This window comes from Oncorhynchus gorbuscha, linkage group LG25, assembly GCF_021184085.1.
Source record: "Oncorhynchus gorbuscha isolate QuinsamMale2020 ecotype Even-year linkage group LG25, OgorEven_v1.0, whole genome shotgun sequence".
Taxonomy (NCBI): Eukaryota; Metazoa; Chordata; class Actinopteri; order Salmoniformes; family Salmonidae; genus Oncorhynchus; species Oncorhynchus gorbuscha.
Window position 1 is genome coordinate 7,852,652 of NC_060197.1, and position 23,443 is coordinate 7,876,094.

General features: G+C 42.5%; 2 protein-coding genes across 2 annotated transcripts in view; one reads left to right on the forward strand and one right to left on the reverse strand.

The window, feature by feature from the left end:
* On the reverse strand, positions 1 to 2,332 carry LOC124013665. Its single transcript, XM_046328039.1, has 5 exons — positions 1,945 to 2,332; positions 1,334 to 1,699; positions 767 to 864; positions 496 to 607; positions 1 to 322 (listed from the first exon to the last, which is right to left on the reverse strand). Exons 1-5 carry the CDS (start codon positions 2,330 to 2,332, stop codon positions 303 to 305), a joined length of 984 nt encoding a protein of 327 aa, XP_046183995.1. The 3' UTR covers positions 1 to 302.
* A 9,340-nt stretch (positions 2,333 to 11,672) lies between these two features.
* LOC124013563 (pendrin-like) overlaps positions 11,673 to 23,443 on the forward strand; it is a 30,892-nt gene continuing 19,121 nt past the window's right edge. Inside the window, exons 1-8 of the mRNA XM_046327885.1 lie at positions 11,673 to 11,728; positions 17,862 to 17,971; positions 18,170 to 18,366; positions 18,661 to 18,720; positions 18,986 to 19,138; positions 19,493 to 19,575; positions 20,628 to 20,637; positions 22,355 to 22,468. Coding sequence (XP_046183841.1) covers positions 11,673 to 11,728; positions 17,862 to 17,971; positions 18,170 to 18,366; positions 18,661 to 18,720; positions 18,986 to 19,138; positions 19,493 to 19,575; positions 20,628 to 20,637; positions 22,355 to 22,468 — 783 coding nt within the window. The remainder of the gene's footprint in view (positions 11,729 to 17,861; positions 17,972 to 18,169; positions 18,367 to 18,660; positions 18,721 to 18,985; positions 19,139 to 19,492; positions 19,576 to 20,627; positions 20,638 to 22,354; positions 22,469 to 23,443) is intronic.

Genomic DNA, 23,443 nt, shown 5'->3' on the forward strand with positions numbered 1-23,443 from the left:
TCTTCACTAATCAAATTCCCCTTATGTACAACAAACATTATTACATTACATTCATACACCAACAAAAATAGTACATTATAATTTTGCATTACAAAAGTAAAACATTGTAGAGTTTAAATCTAGCCTAATAACTTGACATCATATTTTTCATTCATAAGCATAAAGCTATCTATCATTCAAGAAAAACATGGTCCATGAACTAAGATAATGTTATTGATATACGGTCATATATTATGAGGTACTAGGGTTATTTACAGTAAACTTCCATCCCTCTCCTGTTGCATCATCATGGCTGGTCCTCTTCATCCAGAACCACAGTGACCTTAGAAAACAAACACAACAGTATAAAGACTCTCACTGGAAATAGTTCATGAACACCTTACAGTACTTGATTTCCATACTGTCAATGGGATGCAAAACCGAACAATTGACTCTGAACAACAGACTAAACATGAGGGGTTTTTTCAAAGCTGACACAAAAAAAAAAGTGTTTACCTTCTTCAGGGCTTCTAAGTTCAACTATTTTGCGAAAAACATCTCCGTTAGGCAGTTCTCTCCATCGCAAGTCTTGGATGAAGTTCCCGTTCTTAGCAATCTCCTTTCTGATCTATAAGGTATGATCAAACTAGATAATGTCAGTAGCCCTCATTTGAATACAGCATCCTAAATGTAATACTATGTGATGTTTGTATTCCTGATCATGAGAAGAGTGAAATGAGTGAGGATGACATTGATTTCTGATGTGGGAGATGTAGGACTACTGTACCTGCTCCAACATCTGCTCCTTTACCACTGGGTCATTGAGGTCAGCTCCTGTGTTAGATTCCAGAGACATCCTTACAATGGTCTGCTTGATTCTCTTTTCTAGATTGACATAGGAATGGTAACATTCACTCAAATGAGGTTCAACTTATTTACAATAAATAAGTAGCTTTTCTGTGTAGCAGCAAGCCTCTGAGTTCTATGTTTACCAGTATGGAAATATTATTTCATAATTGAAACCATATGAGCACATATATATCTGAAAGGTGGGGAGAGAGAGGTGGCTGGAGTAGGCTACATGTAGCATCTCTGTGTCTGATATGTGACAGTGTTTGCTGCAGTGGGACCCTATTGGGGCTAAAATGCCATCCCTGTCCCTCCCTGTCTTATGATCCCCAGTAACCCCAATAAGATGACAGTCTTGTAGCCTGGCTGGTCTAGCGGAAATGCCACAGCCTCTGGCACACGTCTATAGTGTCAGAATAAGTTTGAATCCAGCTTAGTGCCCTTTGACACAACCTCTGTCTATCTTTTCCTCTCTCTATCTGTTCAATAAAGATGTCAGTCTTACTTCCAGTGCAAAGGAACGGTCTCTTCAGAGAGCAGTCTGTCTTCTCCAGGGTGACGTTTTCAGTCTGCCAATGGCCCTTATGGGTCAGGGAGCAGCAGTTACTAGCACCCAGTTGAGGCTCAGACACACAGTATGGAAAGGGGTCCCCATTGGACCACTCCCACATTCTGGTAGAAGTCTTCCAGTAGAGTCCGATCCACATTTCAAACTGCTGTGTCTCTGTTATGCTTTGGAATGCTGTGTAATCCTCTTGTGTGAGGATGCTCGCTAAGTCGTCTCCATTGGCTCGGCAAGCCGTCTGTGCCTCCTCCCACGTCAATGAACCTTGACCCATGTAGTATTTAAGCTCTGAGTTTAATTGTGTGCCTAAGGACAGAAAATACACAATTGTCCTTAAAGTGCCCTGAAAGACATGGACATTGATGTTAAATAAATGTACCTAGACGGTTGTCAAAGGATACTGTAACTCATAAAGGTGACACGATTTGAAATGTACTATGTACAAGGTGTTAAGAATGACTAACCCCCTTCAAGTAAAGTGTTAACGTTACTTTGGAGTAGTAGTTTACAAATATCAGACAAGGGAGAGAAGGGATGCAAAATCAACTTACTTTTCTGGCACACAAAGTGACATGAAATTGTGCAATATCTCAAAATCCAAACTTTTGCTGTATGTCCATGAACAACACACTTTGCATTTGGTGTATTCCAATAGGCCAGTTGGGGCCAAAAGGCACGGTAATGGGAGTGGACCCAGACAGCGTCAGTGAGGCTCTGTGCTGACACTGCTCTCAGAGCTGCTGTCTGGTCCTCAGCATTGAAGATGGTGGCCAGTTCCTCATAGTACTCCCTGCAGAACTTCTGGGCTTCAGCCATGCTCCTCTCCTCACTAACCAGAGTAAACTCTGGTAGCTCTACTGGTGGACCTGTGTGGACAGACAAAGCACAGAGGTTATTCTTCCATAAACTAGAGTAAATAAATATCAGGATTTGGGGCATTTTCACTAAATTTAATCCATGGAGTGGTCCTTTTGGAGGAAGGATTGTTGACATTTAACTGAGTGAACAAAACAAACTCTTTCCATGACGTAGACTGACCAGGTGAATCCAGGTGAAAGCTATGATGTCTTATTGATGTCACATGTTTAATGTACTTCAATCAGTGTAGATGAAAGGGAAGAGACGGGTTAAAGAATCATGTTTAAGCCTTGAGACAATTGAGACATGGATTGTGTTTGTGTGCCATTCAGAGGCTGATTGGGCAAAACTATAGATGAAACTGCCTTTGAACAGGGTATGGTAGTTGGTGCCAGGAGCATCAGTTTGAGTGTCAAGAACTGTAATGCTGCTGGGTTTTTCACAGGGAAGAGCTTCCAGTGTATATAAATAATGGTCAACAACCCAAAGGACATCCAGCCAACATGACACAACTGTGGGAAGCATCGGAGCCAACGTTTGAGACAAACTGAGGCTTTTCTGTGGGCAGAAAGGAGGTGCAACTCAATATTAGGAAGGTGTTCCTAATGTTTTGTACACCTAGTGTATATTCAATATTTGTATCTTAAAGTAGAATTGAGAAATAATTCACTGAAGTTGGAATATTTGTGACATTTTGGCCTTACCCAGGCCTCCTTAAAGACTCCATAGTGTGTGTCATCTGTAGGCGCAACAAAGCAAAAGTTGGTGTCATATGAAACTTTCAGTATACTTTAGTCAGCATGCAGGGTCGAAATGAAATGATGTTCTTTAGATCTGGAATGGGACAGGGTATAACATTCTTACCCAAAAACAGTACAAACACTGTTGGGAGCCACATAGCCACTGAAAAGATGTAAAAGGGTAAAGGTGCTGTCTGATTTAGAAAACCTTTTATGGAAACAAGATGATATTAGGATTTTCTGATAGAGAAAATAGATATTGAATGCAAACTGTTATGGAAAAGAAGTCTCTCGTGACAGCCTTAACATTGTGTATGTCAGGGTTTTCCTGTGGTGAAGTAGAGGACCAAAACGCAGCGTGGTTATATTGACTCATGTTTAATAAAAACGGCTAAACATGAACACTACAAAACAATAAACGTGGAAAACCAAAAACAGCCCTATCTGGTGCAAAACACAGAGACAGGAACAATCACCCACAAAACCAAACACAAAACAGGCTACCTAAATATGGTTCCCAATCAGAGACAATGACTAACACCTGCCTCTGATTGAGAGCCATATCAGGCCAAACATAGAAATAGACAAACCAGACACACAACATAGAATGCCCACCCAGCTCACGTCCTGACCAACACTAAAACAAGGAAAACACAAACGAACGATGGACAGAACGTGACAGTGTAGCTGATTTGGTTCTGGGTGCCAAGATGAATGTAAAAGCTATGTAAAATAGCCAGTGGATTTATCTAAGCAAATAGAGTAAGATAGTGACTGAAGTGGCTGACTTCAACCTTTCTCCTCTCCCAAAAATGTGAACATTTTGTAGTTTTGTGATGCTTATAAATATTCATATTATTAAATAAAACAGGGGATTGGATGATTTACCGCTTGCCCTGTAATTTGAGTAGTATTTTGGTTTCAAAAACACATTTCTTGAATACATTTATGAATACTGAAAAACATAAAAATGAATATAGAAAATATACAATTTCTCATTTGGCAAATGTTTCTTGATATTGTTGAAGATTAAATACTCAACATCCATATCAAAGTCCCAGAGTAGGACCTCTGCTACTATTAGCATTATGGGATTGATGGAGGGGTCAGATATTGAAAAATGTGCCATTTTTTGTTTTTTCAATATTCATGTTTATGTTTTTTTTATTTCATAAATGTATGTTAGAAATGTGTTATTGAAACACAAATACTACTCACATTACAAATCTAACTCCTTCAGACACAAACTTTTAATTTGTATCACCTACAGATTATGGAGTCTTAAAGGAAGACCAAAATGTCATAAATAATCGAACTTCAGTTAATTATTTCTCAGTTATGCTTTAGGTATAAATGTCAAATATAGGTCAAGAATCCTTCCTCCGAGGGATTAAATTGAGTATTTCTTTTTCTAGTTTCAAGAAGAATGACCCACAGACAGATATCAATGATTAATAGAAAACTACATTGGATTTATAAAGGAACTGAACTATTTTAAGCAAAATAACCCTATTTTCATTCTAATGTTGTTGCGCTAGATCACTCAGTCATCTCAATTTAGAGCTTATTTACAACTCCTTGACACTGTGAATGCGGAAACATGTTTAACAGTTATAAATACTATTCATACAGCAGGTTAAAATGGTCCTACCTTTACTGCAGCCCTTCCTACTGTAACCAGATACGACTCCTGGATAGTTTATCATAGTTGATTGACCAAATGAATACTTTTGATGGCAGTGGAATCTGTTTTGAAAGTAAAAGACAATACCGATATACTTCCTATGTCATTTCTGTTTTTCATTTACATTTTTTTGTTATCAATGTAATTGTTAACAAATACTGCGTATCATTTTGATCTCATGGATAGTCAGTCCCGAATCCATAGCTTTGCTTTTGAGAGAGGTGACCTTTCTCCAACCCCATCCTTCAACTATTTACCAAAAGAAGTAGTGTGACCACCACCCAAACGGACAACCTAAATACTCAAATAGATGATACTCTTGAACCACGTAGCTGCAGTAGGAACACCCGGGGTTCTGAGTGCAGGCAAGCTGGCAATGATGTAGGTCCCGTTCAGATACCATCAGAATGTTGTTCCAGTAAAATAGTAGGTCAATCGTGAATCCCTCTGAGCAGTGAGCTGTTGAATAGGGGCAAATGTGGTTTTCATTTGGATAACAAAAAAATATGAAAAAGATAAACTACCACAAAGTGACATGAATGGCCTTGTCCATATTCTATATTACAATCTTAGATTATTTACAATAAACCATGAAGGATACGTCGTATACAGCATATAAGCATATACACTCACATGGTTCACCTGCTCGGGTGTCACTGAAGGACTCATTCAAGGACTGCTGGGTAAAGAAGAGGTCAGGTGCTGCTCCTGGGCAAGGAAAACAGTCTAAACATTCCCATGCTGTACATTTCACAAGAAAGACCCCCAAAAGTCATGTGCATGTTGAATCTGTAAAACATGTATAATTTGTAAATGCATTGCCTACAGAAAGATTTCACACGACTTGACTTTCTCCACATTTTGTTGTGTTACAGCCAGAATAAATATACATTGAGATTTGTAACTGGCCTACACACAATACCCCACAATGTCAAAGTGGAATTATGTTTTTCGAAATATTTAGAAATTAATAACAAATCAAAAGCTGAAATGTCAATAAGTATTCAACCTCTTTCTTATGGAAAGCCTAAAGTTCAGGAGTAAACATTTGCTTAACAAGTTGCATGGACTCACTTTGTGTGCAATAATAGTGTCACGTCCTGACCTTAGTTCCTTTTTTATGTCTCTATTTTAGTTTGGTCAGGGCGTGAGTTGGGGTGGGCATTCTAGGTTTTGTGTTCTATGTTTTCTATTTCTATGTGTTTGGCCTAGTATGGTTCCCAATCAGAGGCAGCTGGCAATCGTTGTCTCTGATTGAGAACCATACTTAGGCAGCCTGTTTTCCCACTATGGGTTGTGGGTGGTTATTTTCTGTTTAGTGTTTTTGTTGCACCTTACAGAACTGTTCATTTGGCGGTTTGTTGTTTTTGTTCCGTATTCATCTTTATTAAAATTATTATGAATACGTACCACGCTGCACTTTGGTCCTCTTCGCCTTTTCCCGACAACAATCGTTACAAATAGTGTTTTACATTATTATGACTACCTCATCACTGTACCCCACACATACATACATGTAAGGTCCCTCAGTCGAGCAGTGAATTTCAAACACAGATTCAACCACAAAGACCAGAGAGGTTCTCCAATACATCGCAATTGAGTGCACCTATTGGTAGATTTTTTTTAAATGACACTGAATGTCCCTTTGAGCATGATGAAGTTACACTTTACACTTTCGATGGTGTATCAAGACACCCAGTCACTACAAAGATACAGGCCCCCTTCCTAACTCAGTTGCCGGAGAGGAAGGAAACCGCTCAGGGACTCCACCATGAGGCCAATTGTGACTTTAAAACAGTTACAGAGTTCAATTGCTGTGATAGGAGAAAACTGAGGAGGGATCAACAACATTGTAGTTACTTCACAATACTAACCTAATTGAAATAGTGAAATTAAGGAAGCCTGTACAGAATAATATTAAATATTACAAAACATGCATCCTGTTTGCGACAAGTCACTTATGTAATACCGCAAGAAATTTGACAAGCAATTAACTTTTGGTCCTGAATACAAAGTTTTATGTTGAGGCAAATTCAATACAACACATTACTGAGTAGCACTATGCATATTTACAGGCATAGTGGTGGCTGCATCCTGTTATGGGTATGCTTGTAATCATTAAAGACTGGGGAGTTTTTAAGAATAAAATATAAACTGAATAGAGCTAATTACAGGCAAAATCATAGAGAAAAACATGGTTCAGTTTGCTTTCCACAAGACACTGGGAGATGAATTCACCTTTCAGCTGGACAATAGCCTAAGTTAGAGTTTTGACTTAAATCTGCTTGAAAATATTTTGCAAACCTGAAAATGGTTGTTCTAGCAATGATCAACAACCAATGTGACAGAGCTTGGAGAATTTTGAAAAGAATAATGGGCAAATGTTGCACAATCCAGGTGTGGAAATCTCTTAGAGACTTACCCAGAAAGAATGTATTGACGCAGGTGTCTGAAAATGTATGTAAATTGTATATTTCAGTGTTTTATTTGAAATATATTTGCTAAAATTTCTAAAAATATGTTTTCAAATTGTCATTATGGAGTATTGTGTGTAGATAGGTGAGAACAGTTTTATATTTAATCATTTTTGAATTCAGGCTTTAACACAACAAAATATGGAATAAGTCAAGGGGTTTGAATACTTTCTGAAGGTTCTGTAGATAGTGAGATATAAAAACATGGATATGTGTCACAGTAGAGCAAGGTAACTATATCAGTATACTTTGGTCAGCATGCAGGGTCGAAATGAAATGCTGTTCTTTAGATCTGGAATGGGACAGGGTATAACATTCTTACCCAAAAACAGTGCCAACACTGTTGGGAGCCACATAGCCACTGACAAGATGTAAAAGGGTAAAGAAGGTGCTGTCTGATTTAGATCTTTTTTATAAAGATGTGTAAAAAACATGATGACATTAGGATTTTCTGATAGAGAAAAGAGATATTGCAAACTCTTATGTAAAATAAGTCTCTCATGACAGCCTTAACATTGAGTAGCTGAATTGGTTCTGGGTGCCGAGATTAATGTAAAAGCTATGTAAAATAGCCAGTTGATTTAACTAGGCAAATAGAGTATGACAGTGACTGAAGTGACTGAATTCAACCTTCTCTGCTACAAAAAATGTGAACACTGTAGTTTGGTGATGCAAATCCATTTTCATATTACTACATAAAATAGGGGTTTTGTTGATTTCAGGACTAACTTTATATTTTCCTGTCACCTTTAACAGGAAATATTTTGATATATTGTTACTATCAGTTTAAAAAAAAATCTGATCTGGTAGCAGCCAACACATTTGAAAAATTCCAACATTTTGTAAATACTTCCCATAAAGATAACAATTTATAGTTTACATCATCAAATTACAACTTGATATTCTTTGGTTGGCATACGACCAAGACTAGAGTTCAAATCAACATGGTGATATCCAATGAGTGTACAAAATATTAGGAACACCTGCTCCTTCCATGACATAGATTGACCAGGTGAATCCAGGTGAACAATATTATCCCTTATTGATGTCACTTGTTAAATCCACTCCCATCAGTGTAGATGAAGGGAAGGAGACAGATTAAGGAAGCGTCTTTAAGTCTTGAGTCAATTGAGACACAGATCGTATGTGTGCCATTCGAAGGGTGAATGGACAAGACAAAATAAGACATTGTCTTTGAACGAGGTACGGAAGTAGGTGTCAGGCACACCGGTTCGAGTGTGTCGAGAACTGCAACTCAATATTAGGAAAGTGTTCCTAATGTTTTGTCAACTCAGTTTAGACAACCTGATAAGTCCTGCTCGTCATTTGATTATTTGTAAATCAAGGCTTTGCACTCAGGGTAATGATGAATAAATTGTGTCAGTTATCCACCTGTAATAGTATTAACCCTAAATCCGTCTTTCAAGTAGAGTTATAGTATTTGTGGGCACTCATGGCTGGGTTAGGTTTCCTTTGGTGACTGTGTTAAATAACTTATCAAGCATGCATGGTCATTGTCATGTGCCTTTTAAGGCCATGGACACACATATTAAACAATATGATAACCACATATTACATTACAATCATAACTCACACCTCAGTGTTCAGAGCATCTAGGTGAGGGGAAGTATAAGAGCCCCAGCCAGAACAATCAATCAATGGGGGTGGCAGGGTAGCCTAGTGGTTAGACTGTTGGACTAGTAACCGAAAGGTTGCAAATTCAAATCCCTGAGCTGACAAGGTACAAATCTGTCGTTCTGCCCCTGAACAGGCAATTAACCCACTTTTCCTAGGCCGTCATTGAAAATAAGAATTTGTTCTTAACTGACTTGCCTAGTTAAATAAAGGTAAAAATAAGAAGAAAAAGATTTTAGGGGGTCAGAAAATTATTTAACAGTATTTTATCTCCACTAGAGGGAGTTCAAGACCAGAGGTCAGTTGATCAAGATGTTTCAAAATTAGACAGCAGTAGCCTGTACATGCTACAATAAGAGCATACTGCATAGCATACTGCAGTATAATTACAGCTAACTCCTGTGTATGCCTTTTGGCTGGGAACCTGCTGTTTAAATATAGGAGTATCATAGACCTTCCAGTGGTCGTCAGTAAAGTCCTGTTTTCTATGTGTACCTGCAGAGCTATGGCAGCCTAAACCCCAATTGTGTTAACAATGTAATTCTGGATGTATAAAAGCCCATAGTTCCTGGGGGCTTATTTAGTTGGAGTTTAGTGTTACAAGTAATTAGGATGTGGTTTTACTTCCCTGTCTTTTTGTCGAGTTGGATCAACTCTAAATAACTACATGATTTAAAAAAAAATGTAGGATGTCAAACCTTTTGAACATTCACTCTCTGATTCGTGGTGTTTGGTTAATCAAGTTGTTTAATGTATAACAGCCATCAACAACATTAATAAGGGCAAGAACCCCACACCCCTCCCCTGCTATCCATGACCATGTGTTTATGACTGTTATAGCTGACACAGTAAACACACCATGACACCAGGGAAAATTATAACATCCAAATGTCGCTTAGGTTGATAACATGGATACTGTCATTCTGTCACACCCCAACAGTTTGTCTGTCTCTGCTTTACAGTTCTCTGAACCATCCCATCTGGAAGTGGACACATCATTCTACATTGTTGTGACTACTGCCTCCATCTCACCATTCTTGCTGGAGGGTGAAAATAATGGAAATACTGATGTCACTAATCAAACATATTTTATTTAAGAATGTCAACAGCTACATCCATAAGTGAGTAACATCCTTATCAAGAATTTTACACTCTGAAAATCCCTCACTGAAAAAATCCCTCACTGAAACCTCACTGAAACTTCACCATACAGTGGGGCAAAAAGTATTTAGTCAGCCACCAATTGTGCAAGTTCTCCCACTTAAAAAGATGAGAGAGGCCTGTCATTTTCATCATGGGTATACTTCAACTATGACAGACAAAATTTGAAAAAGAAAAATCCAGAAAATTACAAATTATGGTGTAAAATAAGTATTTGGTCAATAACAAACAAGCAAGATTTCTGGCTCTCACAGACCTGTAACTTCTTCTTGAAGAGGCTCCTCTGTCCTCCACTCGTTACCTATATTATTGGCACCTGTTTGAACTTGTTATCAGTATAAAAGACACCTGTCCACAACCTCAAACAGTCACACTCCAAACTCCACTATGGCCAAGACCAAAGAGCTGTCAAAGGACACCAGAAACAAAATTGTAGACCTGCACCAGGCTGGGAAGACTGAATCTGCAATAGGTAAGCAGCTTGGTTTGAAGAAATCAACTGTGGGAGCAATTATTAGGAAATGGAAGACATACAAGACCACTGATAATCTTCCTCGATCTGGGGCTCCACGCAAGATCTCACCCTGTGGGGTCAAAATGATCACAAGAACGGTGAGCAAAAATCCCAGAACCACACGGGGGACGGGGCCGAGTGAATGACCTGCAGAGAGCTGGGACCAAAGTAACAAAGCCTACCATCAGTAACACACTATGCCGCCAGGGACTCAAATCCTGCAGTGCCAGACGTGTCCCCCTGCTTAAGCCAGTACATGTCCAGGCCCGTCTGAAGTTTGCTAGAGAGCATTTGGATGATCCAGAAGAAGATTGGGAGAATGTCATATGGTCAGATGAAACCAACATATAACTTTTTGGTAAAAACTCAACTTGTCGTGTTTGGAGGAAAAAGAGTGCTGAGTTGCATCCAAAGAACACCATACCTACTGTGAAGCATGGGGGTGAAGCATGTTTTGGGGCTTTTTCTGCAAAGGGACCAGGATGACTGATCCGTGTAAAGGAAAGAATGAATGGGGCCATGTATCGTGAGATTTTCAGTGAAAACCTCCTTCCATTAGCAAGGGCATTGAAGATGAAACGTGGCTGGGTTTTTCAGCATGACAATGATCCCAAACACACCGCCCGGGCAACGAAGGAGTGGCTTCGTAAGAAGCATTTCAAGGTCCTGGAGTGGCCTAGCCAGTCTCTAGATCTCAACCCCATAGAAAATCTTTGGAGGGAGTTGAAAGTCCGTGTTGCCCAGAAACAGCCCCAAAACATCACTGCTCTAGAGGAGATCTGCATGGAGGAATGGGCCAAAATACCAGCAACAGTGTGTGAAAACCTTGTGAAGACTTACAGAAAACGTTTGACCTCTGTCATTGCCAACAAAGGGAATATAACAAATTATTGAGATAAACTTTTGTTATTGACCAAATACTTAATTCCCACCATAAATTGCAAATAAATTCAATAGAAATCCTACAATGTCATTTTCTGGAGAGAAAAAAACATAATTTTGTCTGTCATAGTTGAATTGTACCTATAATGAAAATTACAGGCCTCTCTCATCTTTTTACTTTTTTGCCTCACTGTACATGTTTTAACAACAGACTTGAAAAACCACAAATGTTGATGTACAACAAACATTATTACATTACATTCATACACCAACAAAAATCTTACATTATAATTTTACATTACAACACCGGAGCCTCAAAAACAAGGGAGCAATGGGAGAGAAAGGCCTGGCAGGTTCTGGAATCTCCATTGTAGCGCTCTGGTGGAGGTAAGCAGGGTTCCCAGGAATCAAGGGCAACGGCGCTGCTACCAGCTGGGTTACTGAGGGGCTGGGAGGTTACCGTCGTGGTAGGCTGCCTAGTAGGCAACTCACGGAATTCTCCAGCAAAGTGTCCAATGCTAGGTTGTGATGTTAGTCCACATCCGAAGCATCTCCTCGGGTCTACCAATGAGTGCTCCTTGGGAGGAGATGGCGTGGCGGAGCTGGTCCAAGTCTGCTGGGTCAGTCATGACCAGTTCGTACTATCAGGAATCAAGGGAAGACCCAAGTGCAGACTGTTTGAAGAAACATTGTTTATTGTAACCACAGGGGCAGGCAAATGACAGGTTAAGGCAGGCAGGGGTCGATAATCCAGACCAGAGGCCAAGGTACAGGACGGCAGGCAGACTCAGGGTCAGAGACAGACAGTGGACAGGCAAAGGCCAAAAAGACTAGGGAAAACCAGGAGCTGAGACAAAACGCTGGTCGGCTTGAACAAACAAGACAAACCGGCAACAGACAGACAGAAAACACAGGTATAAATATACAGGGGGAAATGGGGAAGATGGGCGACACCTGGAGGGGGGTGTAGACAATCACAAATACAGGTGAAACAGATCAGAGCGTGACAATTTTACCTAATTTCTACCATGATGTTACATGTGCAACCAGAGGGGGAAAAAAACTATAGACCACCTTTACTGCACACAGAGACACGTACAAAGCTCTCCATTTGGCAAATCTGACCACAACTCTATCCTCCTAATTCCTGCTTACAACCAAAAACTAAAGCAGGAAGTACCAGTGACTCAGTCAATACAGAAGGGGTCAAATGACGCAGATGCTAAGCTACAGGACTGTTTTGCTAGCACAGATTGGAATATGTTCCTGGATTCTTCCGATGGCATTGAGAAGTACACCACATGTGGTGTAATGCGTTGTGCAGACCTTACTACCCTCTGGAGAGCCTTACGGTTGAGGGCGGAGCAGTTGCCATACCAGGCGGTGATACAGCCCGCCAGGATGCTCTCGATTGTGCATCTGTAGAAGTTTGTGAGTGCTTTTGGTGACAAGCCAAATTTCTTCAGCCTCCTGAGGTTGAAGAGGCGCTGCTGCGCCTTCTTCACGACGCTGTCAGTGTGAGTGGACCAATTCAGTTTGTCTGTGATGTGTATGCCGAGGAACTTAAAACTTGCTACCCTCTCCACTACTGTTCCATCGATGTGGATAGGGGGGGTGTTCCCTCTGCTGTTTCCTGAAGTCCACAATCATCTCCTTTGTTTTGTTGACTTTGAGTGTGAGGTTGTTTTCCTGACACCACACTCCGAGGGTCCTCACCTCCTCCCTGTAGGCCGTCTCGTCGTTGTTGGTAATCAAACCTACCACTGTAGTGTTGTCTGCAAACTTGATGATTGAGTTGGAAGTGTGCATGGCCGTACTGTCATGGGTGAACAGAGAGTACAGGAGAGGGCTGAGAACGCACCCTTGTGGAGCCCCGGTGTTGAGGATCAGCAGAATGGAAATGTTGTTTCCTACTCTCACCATCTATGGGCAGCCCGTCAGAAAGTCCAGGACCCAATTGCACAGGGCACGGTCGAGACCCAGCTTAATGACGAGTTTGGAAGGTACTATGGTGTTAAATGCTGAGCTGTAGTCGATGAATAACATTCTCACATAGGTTTTCCTCTTGTCTAGATCCTTCTAGAAGGAGTGGACCCACCAAGAGTGTGTTTATGTCCCAATATGGTAAATCAAACAACCTGAATGGGAGACTCCGCATATGTACATTGAGTAAAGTATATGTAATTTAGTATAGTATGTAATAATATGATGATATATTGTTAATATCACATTTCCTAAAAATGTCCTGAAAGACACAGACATTGATGATAAATAAATGCACCTAAACAGTTGTCGAAGTAAGTCATAAAGTTGACATGATTTGAAATGTACTATGTACATTTATTTAAAATAATGCTTTTTGACACCAAACTATTAGTCATTAAGTACACAAGTTGTTATACAGTAAGAAAGTGCTTGTAATATCCCATTAGTAAAAGTACAATTTAACTTCTGGTTATCATCATAAAATATTCAAATTACAATTCGATATTCTTCTGTTGGCATATGACCAAGACTAGAGTTAATATCACCATGGTGATGGACAACCTGATGTGTATGCTCCTCATTTGATTGGTAAATCAAGGCTTTGCAATCAGGGAAATGATGGGTAAATCTCAGTTGACACGCTCCGGAACTTTGCCAACTAGTAAGTATGTTTTAAACCTCTCGCTTTGGGCTGGATATGTCAATGTGTAGTTCTATGAGCAGAAATACTTAACTCAATTATCCAAAAAATCCATAGCTTGAAAGTAACTTTTTACTGGAAGCTTTGCAGCGCCAATTTCCCTACATTTTCCCCCACGTGGGCCAGCCCCTAACAATTCGAGTTCTAGCCAATGAGCTTTAGCCCCTTACCATTTGAGTGTCAGCTAGCAAGATGCACATACAGTAGAGCTAGAGAGAGAGAGCAATGACGTGGTGCACATACAGTGCCTTCGGAAATGATTCAGACTCGTTTACTTTTTCCACATTTTGTTACGTTACAGCCTTATTCTAAAATGTATTAAATAAAACAATTTCCTCAGCAATCTTCAGACAATACCCCATAATGGCAAAGTGAAAACGTTATTACAAATGTATTACATCCAAAAAACAGAAATACCTTATTTACATAAGTATGCATAAGTGCTATGAGACCCTAAACTGAGCTCAGTGCATCCTGTTTTCATCGATCACCTTCAGATGTTTCTACAACTTGATTGGAGTCCGCCTGTGGTGGATTTAATTGATTGGACATGATTTGGAAAGGCACACACCTGTCTACAGTTTATAAGGTCCCACAGTTAACAGTACATATCAGAGCAAAAAACAAGCCATGAGGTTGAAGGAATTGTCCGTAGAGCTCCGAGACAGGATTGTGTCAAGGCACAGATCTGGGGAAGGGTACCAACAATTTCTGCAGCATTGAACACAGTGGCCTCCATCATTCTTAAATGTAAGAAATTTGGAGCCACCACGACTCTTCCTAGAGCTGGCCGCCCTGAGCTGGCCGCCCAGAGAAATCGGGGGAGGGCCTTGATCAGGGAGGAGACCAATTACCTGATGGTCACTCTGACAGAGCTCCAGAGTTCCTCTGTGGAGATGGGAGAACCTTCCAGGACAACCATCTCTGCAGCACTCCACCAATTAGGCCTTTATGGTAGAGTAGCCAGACGGAAGCCACTCCTCAGTAAAAGGCACATGACAGCCCACTTGGTGTTTGACAAAAGGCACCTAAAGACTCTCAGACCATGAGAAACAAGATTCTCTGGTCTGATGAAACCAAGATTGAACTCTTTGCCCTGAATGCCAAGCGTCATGTCTGGAATAAACCTGATGCCATCCCTACGGTGAAGCATGGTGGTGGCAGCATTATGCTGTGGGGATGTTTTTCAGAAGCAGGGACTCAGAGACTAGTCAGGATCGAGGGAAAGATGAATGGAGAAAAGTAGAGATCATTGATGAAAACCTGCTCCAGAGAGCTCAGGACCTCAGACAGGGGCGAAGGTTGACCTTCCAACAGGACAACAACCCTAAGCACACAGCCAAGAAAACGCAGGAGTGGCCTCGGGACAAGTCTCTGAATGTCCTTGAGTAGCCCAGCCAAAGCCTGGACTTGAACCTGATCAAACATCCTTGGACAGACCTGAAAATAGCTGTGCAGCGACACTCCCCATCCAACCTGTCAGAGCTTGCAAGGATCTGCAGAGAAGAATGGGAGAAAATTGAAGCTGTAATCGCTTCCAAAAGTGCATCAACAAAGTACTGAGTAAAGGGTCTGAATACTTATGTAAATGTGATGTTTCGTTTTTTTTTCAATATAAATTATCAAAAATGTCACAAAACTGTTCAGAACATCCAGGGTGTTGAATAATTGGGGCCCCAGCCAGACGTATCAGTGTAGTTATTTTCCGTCTGAATTTGTTTGACCATTATTTTAAATCTCCACCAGAGGGAGTTAAAGATCAGAGGTCAGTTGATCAAACAGAAAAATTTGACAGCAGTACTATCCTGTACATGCTACAATAAGAGCATACTATATAGCATGTTGCAGTATAATTACAACTACCCCTGTGTATGCCTTTTGGCTAGAAACATGCTGTTTGAATATGAGTATCATAGACCTTCCAGTGCTTGGTGGTCTGCAAGGAGGAGTCAGAGACTGACAAGCTGGGGAGGTTGGGAATCATTTAGCGAATCTCTCACACAAGGAGATCAGGTAAGTGATTATGACATAATACTTTTGTAGAAATAGTATGATTTTTAAAAATGTTTTCATTTGTGACCTGTGGATCTGTAAATATTAATATAATATAATATAATAATATATGCCATTTAGCAGACGCTTTTATCCAAAGCGACTTACAGTCATGTGTGCATACATTCTACGTATGGGTGGTCCCGGGTATTGAACCCACTACCCTGGCATTACAAGCGCCATGCTCTACCAACTGAGCTACAGAAGGACCACCAACTGTGTGTTCATCCAACAGCAAAACGAACTGGACAGACATCATGGTCAAATTGTGAACACAGTTCTTCAGACATTATCAGAAAATAATTAAAGTAATAGAATTAAAAATATCCTAAAATAAAACACTGAATTAAAATAGGTTATCAAAGAGAGATATCTAAGTTGGTCTGTAGTGCACCTTTTGAAAGCCCTGTGTTGGTGGCCTTTATATAACAATGACAATGATATATGCCATTTAGCTGATGCTTTTATTCGAAGTGACTTACAATGGTGTTGATTGGGGGACAAGCCCCGAACTCTGGTTCTGATCTACTTACTCGTAAATATACAGTTAATGAAAGAGAGAGTTTGTTATTTGTTGAACACAAACTCCATCTTTCACTCGAGCCTCTGGTGTCAAATTAGGTGTAGAATATCAGACACATCCCTACCCGGCCATCCAGTGTTTTCCTATGTCATAGAAGTGTATCTTATTCACTTGCAGACTGACATGCGCTTTAAAAAATATATTTCATAATCTGGGGTTAGCTTTCCCCAGATTTTACTCTGGTGTTTTGGATATATTCTTAGCCTGCCACAGCTATGTCGTTGGTAACCCTGTTCCTTAGTGACAGCTTTGGGGTGATACCAAGCTAAGGATGCTCTTGGCTATGGTGCGATGCTGAAACACGCAGTACAACTGGGTCAAAAACACAGAGAGAGATCTTATGAGCAAAACTTTGTCTAACTGTCCCATTGTAACACTCTGGCGCAATCAAACCATGTATGAAGGAGTTTTCCTCTCAAAGAACCTGAATAACATGACAAGATGTGCTAATTTTGGATCATGGATACTATAGCCTAACATTACTGTGCCTAAAAAGGAAGACAGGCAACATTTTGTATGTTTGGTCTGTCTGTCTGTCTGTCTGTCTGTCTGTCTGTCTGTCTGTCTGTCTGTCTGTCTGTCTGTCTGTCTGTCTGTCTGTCTGTCTGTCTGTCTGTCTGTCTGTCTGTCTGTCTGTCTGTCTGTCTGTCTGTCTGTCTGTCTGTCTGTCTGTCTGTCTGTCTGTCTGTCTGTACGCTGACTGTAATAATGTTTGACATTACATATGTGTTTTTTCCAATGCAGCTGCTCATGTAGCCAGGCCCTGAAGGTTGTGAAAGGAGTCTTTCCTGTCATTGACTGGTTCTCCAGATACCCAATAAGAGAGTGGCTTCCCGGTGATGTCATCTCTGGTGTTAGCACTGGTCTGGTATGCAGTTTACAAGGTGTGTCCCAGTTTCTCTAAACCGACTGTAGTCGAAGTGTAGATTCCACAAATAGCAACTTTTTGATTATCCAGTGTGACCAAATGGCGTTCCTTTCTTCACTACTGTAATCACCCATGGCAAGCTGCTTTGAACCATTTCATGCTTAGAGAGTTTTGTTTAGTGCTCTTTGAAGTAACATGCTGTTGAAACTGAAAGTCATCCATCTTGACAGAGTAAACATGTCAGGCTGCAGTTGCCCCTTGTCAATTCTCATACAGACGAGAGAACACTAACACTGCTCATGTCCTGGGGTATATTTCCTTGTCTCACAAGCCTGGCATATGCCCTGCTTGTGTCCGTGGCTCCAGTCTATAGACTCTACTCTGCCTTCTTCCCCATCCTCACCTACTTCCTGCTGGGCACCTCCAGACACATCTCTGTAGGTAGGGCCCTTCACCTGACTGACACCTGGACTGACTATTGACCAATGACTAATGAACTCATCCATCTCCTGTGATTGGACGTTTAATGAATGAGGCAGAGACTTATCAAGTCATATATGTAACAATGCATTTACAAAGTTGGCATCAATTGCGTGTGCACTTATCAGGTGTCTCCCTTGCCTGTTCTCCACCCCTCAGGTCCCTTCCCTGTCACCTGTCTAATGGTAGGCTCCGTCGTGTTGACCCTCGCCCCCGATAACCACTTCCTGCTTCCTGGGAATGGCACCGGTGTGAATGGAACAGAGGCTGATGGGATTGTGGTGGACGTGGAGGCCATGGAGGCCCAGAGGATCATGGTGGCGTCCTCCATGACTGTGCTGGTCGGGCTGTTCCAGGTAACTATTGAGTTAAAGATGCAGTGCAAAGAGGAAGACATTGATGTCCCACAATGATCTGATATCATTCTGTTCATATTAATATAAGGTCTTGAGGAACAACTCTGGGCCCTGATAGCCTTTAACTTGGATCCAGAGTCATGTGGTCTACTGTATCTCCATGGTGACCAGGTGTTCCTCCCCATACAGGTGGTAATGGGGCTGCTCCAGGTGGGCTTCCTGGTCCGTTAACTGTCAGACCCCCTGGTGGGCGGCTTCACCACGGCCGCTGCCTTCCACGTCCTCATCTCCCAGCTGAAGATAGTCCTCTCCGTCCCCACTAACAACCACAGCGACTGCTTCTCCATCCTCTGCGTGAGGGTCTCGTACTCTAATACACACATCCCTTTTGATAGGCTGTTAGTGTCGGAGAATTCATTCCGAAAAAACAGCATAGAATTTTCTTTCCATTAAACAACACATGGTTATTGACAAAATAACAACAAAAGAGCTTTCTATTTAGTGGTCATTCTATCCAACTAGGTTCATTCGAAGGCCTACTTTGCATTGAACAAAAGGCACATCTCAGGGATAGAGTCAGACATAAAGATCACCACATATGACCGATTCCTCTGTTTAGACGCTCATCGACGTGTTTACCAACATCAGACAGACCAACAGAGCTGACCTGGTGGCCGGGCTGCTCACCATTGTCTTCGTCATGGCCGTAAAAGAGGTCAACACCAAATTCCGGCACAAGATTCCTGTCCCCATCCCCATCGAAGTGATTGTGGTAGGAAATGGCATGGCTCACGGTCCATATTTTACTGCTTTGAAATGATAACGATCGGTGTTTGAGATTCTGTGAAATGCAGAATATCCAAACATGTAATAGGGTCTACGGAGAATTCTGAGGATATTATGGGCTACTATTAATGGGGTGTTTTTAGAACTTCTCCACCAAGTTACATCATCCTAAGTGATAAAATAACTATAACCTAAAGATGAAATGACTGTATATGGATCTACTGTGTCCCATATGTGTAACATGTGTGATACATGTTTAAGTATAACAGTAACTCATCTCTCACCTCTCCTGTGTCCAACTGTCTCTATCTCCACCCCAATCCACCCCCCTCTCTCCCAGACCGTGGTTGCCACTGGAATCTCCTACGCCACGGCGCTGGAGTCGCACTACGGCGCCAGCATTGTGCACAGCATCCCCAGGGGGTGAGAGCCCTTCCTGTGGCACTTCCTGTTTCCTGTCCCCAAAGCAGAGGATGTTCTGGAGTTTTTTATTGACGTACTTAGAATCATATGGTCCTCCTCTTTAAGTCATTCAGCAGGCGCTGTCCAAACCAGACCGCCTTGGCTTTGTAGTGTTACCGTCAGAGTATTAACAAATGGTTCCAACAATAGTATCAACAAATGGCATGGACAAACGTTCCCAACCATACCAAACATAATTTGAAAGACTATTTAAATAACAATGTGAGTTAAATTCAGTTAAATTGAGTACTGTACACTTCCTAAATCGAACACAATATCAAAACTGTCAAAAAATATTTTCCCCAATGTAACTTGTGTAACTTCCCACAGGTTTGCTCCAGGTCAGCCCCCAACATAGAGCTGCTGTGGAACATTCTGGGCTCTAGTTTCTCTAGTAGTGGGCTATGCAGTGGCTGTCTCTGTGGCTAAGGTACAGTATATGCTGCAAAACACGGCTACACTATTGATGGCAATCAGGTGTGTGTGTGTGTGTGTGTGTGTGTGTGTGTGTGTGTGTGTGTGTGTGTGTGTGTGTGTGTGTGTGTGTGTGTGTGTGTGTGTGTGTGTGTGTGTGTGTGTGTGTGTGTGTGTGTGTGTGTGTGTGTGTGTGTGTGTGTGTGTGTGTGTGTGTGTGTGTGTGTGTGGAGTACATTCCAAACTTCCTGCCAATCATGTTCTTTCCCTAAGCAAAATTTCTCTCACGCTGTGGGTGTTGACCTGTGATGTGAGAGTGTCAATAACCAAGAGTTTAATATGACCTTCCTGTGGTGTCTCTCTGAAACAATGTGAGCATTGTGGCCAAAATCTTTTTGGAGTCACTCCACACAGACACACACATAGTCAGGACACCACTAAAACACTGTGTTGGTTTTCATAGTAAGTATCACTTAAATGCTTCATTCAATGGGTTTACAGTAACTCAACACTCCCTACCAAATCCGGATTTGTATATTGCAAATTAGCACCAACGCAAATGTTTTCTGAATCAGGCCCTTGTCTCTATGACATCACAGCAGAGCACAGGTACAGTATGTTCAAGATCAACATTGTCACGTTCTGACCTTAGTTCCTTTTTTATGTTTTTGTGTTAGGTTGGTCAGGGTGTGAGTTGGGGTGGGTAGTCTAGGTTCTTTATTCTATGTTGTTATATTTCTATGTGTTTTGCCTAGTATGGTTCTCAATCAGAGGCAGGTGTCGTTCGTTGTCTCTGATTGAGAATCATACTTAGGTAGCCTGTTTTCTCCATTTTGGTTGTGGGTGTTTAATTTCTGTTTAGTGTCTGTTCACCTGGCAGAACTGTTTAGTTTTCGCTTCGTTGTTATTTTGTGTAGTGTTCAGTTTTTTTCCCCCTTCCACCAACGAGAATCTTTATAGAAACACCCACCAACCAAGGACCAAGCAGCGTGGTATCGAGCAGCAGCGTTCTCTGGACTCATGGGCATGGGAGGAGATTTTAGACAGTAAGGGACCCTGTGCACAGACTGGGGAATATCGCCACCCCAAGGAAGAACTGGAGGCAGCGAGAGCTGAGCGGCGACGATAGGAGGAGGTAGCACGGCAGCGCGACAGGCACGAGAGGCAGCCCCCTCAAAATTGGGAGGGGGCACACGGGGAGTGTGGCAGAGTCAGGTTGGAGACCTGAGCCCAATCCTCCGGCTTACCAGAGGAAGCGCAGTACTGGTCAGGCACCGTGTTATGCGGTCAAGCGCACGGTGTCGCCAGTACGCGCTCATAGCCCAAGGCGCTATAGGCCAGCCCCCCGCAAGTGCCATGCAAGTGTGGGCATCCAGCCAGGGTGTGTTGTGCCAGCTCAGCGTGTCTGGTCTCCAGTATGCAGTTTCGGCCCAGGGTATCCTGCGCCGGCTCTGCGTGCTGTGTCTCTGGGGAGCTGGGAGGGTGCAGTGCGTCCTATGCCTGCGCTCCGCCCATGCCGGGCGAATGTGGGCGTTGAGCCTGAGGGAGAGGTGCAAGTAGTATGCACCAGATCTTCAGTGCTCACCCACAGCCCGGTTGAACCTGTGCCTGCACTCTGGAGGGTCCGAGCTAAAGTGGTCATCCAGCCTGGAGGAGTGGTGCCAAGGCTGCGCACCAGAGCTCCAGTGCTCCCCCACAGCCCGGTCCATCCGGTGCCTCCTCCACACACCAGTCCTACAGTAGGTCTCCCCAGGTCCCTCCGTCTCCTCCCTCCAGGTTCACTCATCTGTCCTGAGCTGCCAGAGCCGCCCGTCTGTCCTGAGCTGCCGGAGTCTCCCTTCACTACGGCGCTGCCGGAGTCTCCATTCACTACGGCGCTGCCGGAGTCGCCCTTCACTACGGCGCTGCCGGAGTCTCCATTCACTACGGCGCTGCCGGAGTCGCCCTTCACTACGGCGCTGCCGGAGTCTCCCTTCACTACGGCGCTGCCGGAGTCTCCCTTCACTACGGCGCTGCCGGAGTCTCCCTTCACTACGGCGCTGCCGGAGTCTCCCTTCACTACGGCGCTGCCGGTGTCTCCCTTCACTACGGCGCTGCTGGAGTCGCCCTTCACTACGGCGCTGCCGGAGTCTCCCGCATGTCCACAGTTTTTCAATTAAAATATGACGAATACTTACCATGCTGCATTTTGGTCCTCCACTCCTTCCACCAACGAGAATCGTCATAAACATTTGCAGATTGACACTGGTTTCTCAGCTGTAACGTGTGTGATGCTCCATGTGTCATTTGCAGTAGATTGACCAGGCTGTCTCCCTGTGTGTCCTAGGAGCTGATAGCGTTTGGGTTCAGCAATGTGTTCTGTGGCTGCTTCTCTGGCTTTGTGGCAAGCACTGCACTGTCCCGCACCGCTGTACAGGAGAGCACCGGTGGCAAGAGTCAGGTACACTATACAGTACTTATAGCAGTGGTTCTTAACCTGGGTACGATCGAACCCCAGGGGTTCGGTGAGTCAGTCTCAGGGGTTCGGCGGAGGTCAAGACACACATCCGATTCATATGATTCGTGATGACAATTCTAGTCTAGCACCGGAAAAACTAAGGGAACACTTCCTTAAGCTGCATGGAGATGGAAAATATAAGAACACAACGCTCACTGAATTCAAGGTGAAGAGAGGTAGATTCGTTGAAAAGGCTACTCTGCCTGTTCTCGGCTTTGTACCCATCAACAAACCGATCCTCACAGCATCGTATGAAGTTGCTTAACTGATCGCAAAGCAGGGCAAAGCACACACCATTGGTGAAACACTCATAAAACCAGCTGTGTTGAAGATGGCGCATATCATGCTGGTTAAAGAGGCTGAAGTTAAGTTATCCCAAATTCTTCTTTCAAATGACACCATCAGCGACAGAATAGAGGACATGAGCAAAGACATCTTGGCTCAAGTAGTTGCAGATCTGATTTCAAGCCCTGCAAAATTCAGCCTTCAACTCGACGAGACCACAGACGTTTCCAATCTAAGCCAGCTTGCTGTGTTCGTGCGCTATGTGAAAGACGACGTGATAAAGGAAGATTTTTTTATTTTGTAAGCCTCTTAGAACAACAACTAAGGCAGCCGATGTGAAGAAACTTGTGGATGACTTCTTCAAAGACAACAATATTTTGTGGGATATGGTTTCTGCAGTTTGTTCGGACGGAGCTCCAGTCATGCTGGGAAGAAAGTCTGGTTTTGGTGCGCTAGTGAAAGCCGATGTACCACACATCATTGTTACGCATTGTATTCTGCACAGGCATGCGTTGGCAACAAAAACCTTGCCTCCAAAACCGGCAGAAGTATTAAAAATTGTAGTGGAATGCGTGAACTATGTGCAAACTAGTGCTCTGCGGCATCGCATCTTCAGTGAGCTGTGTAAAGAAA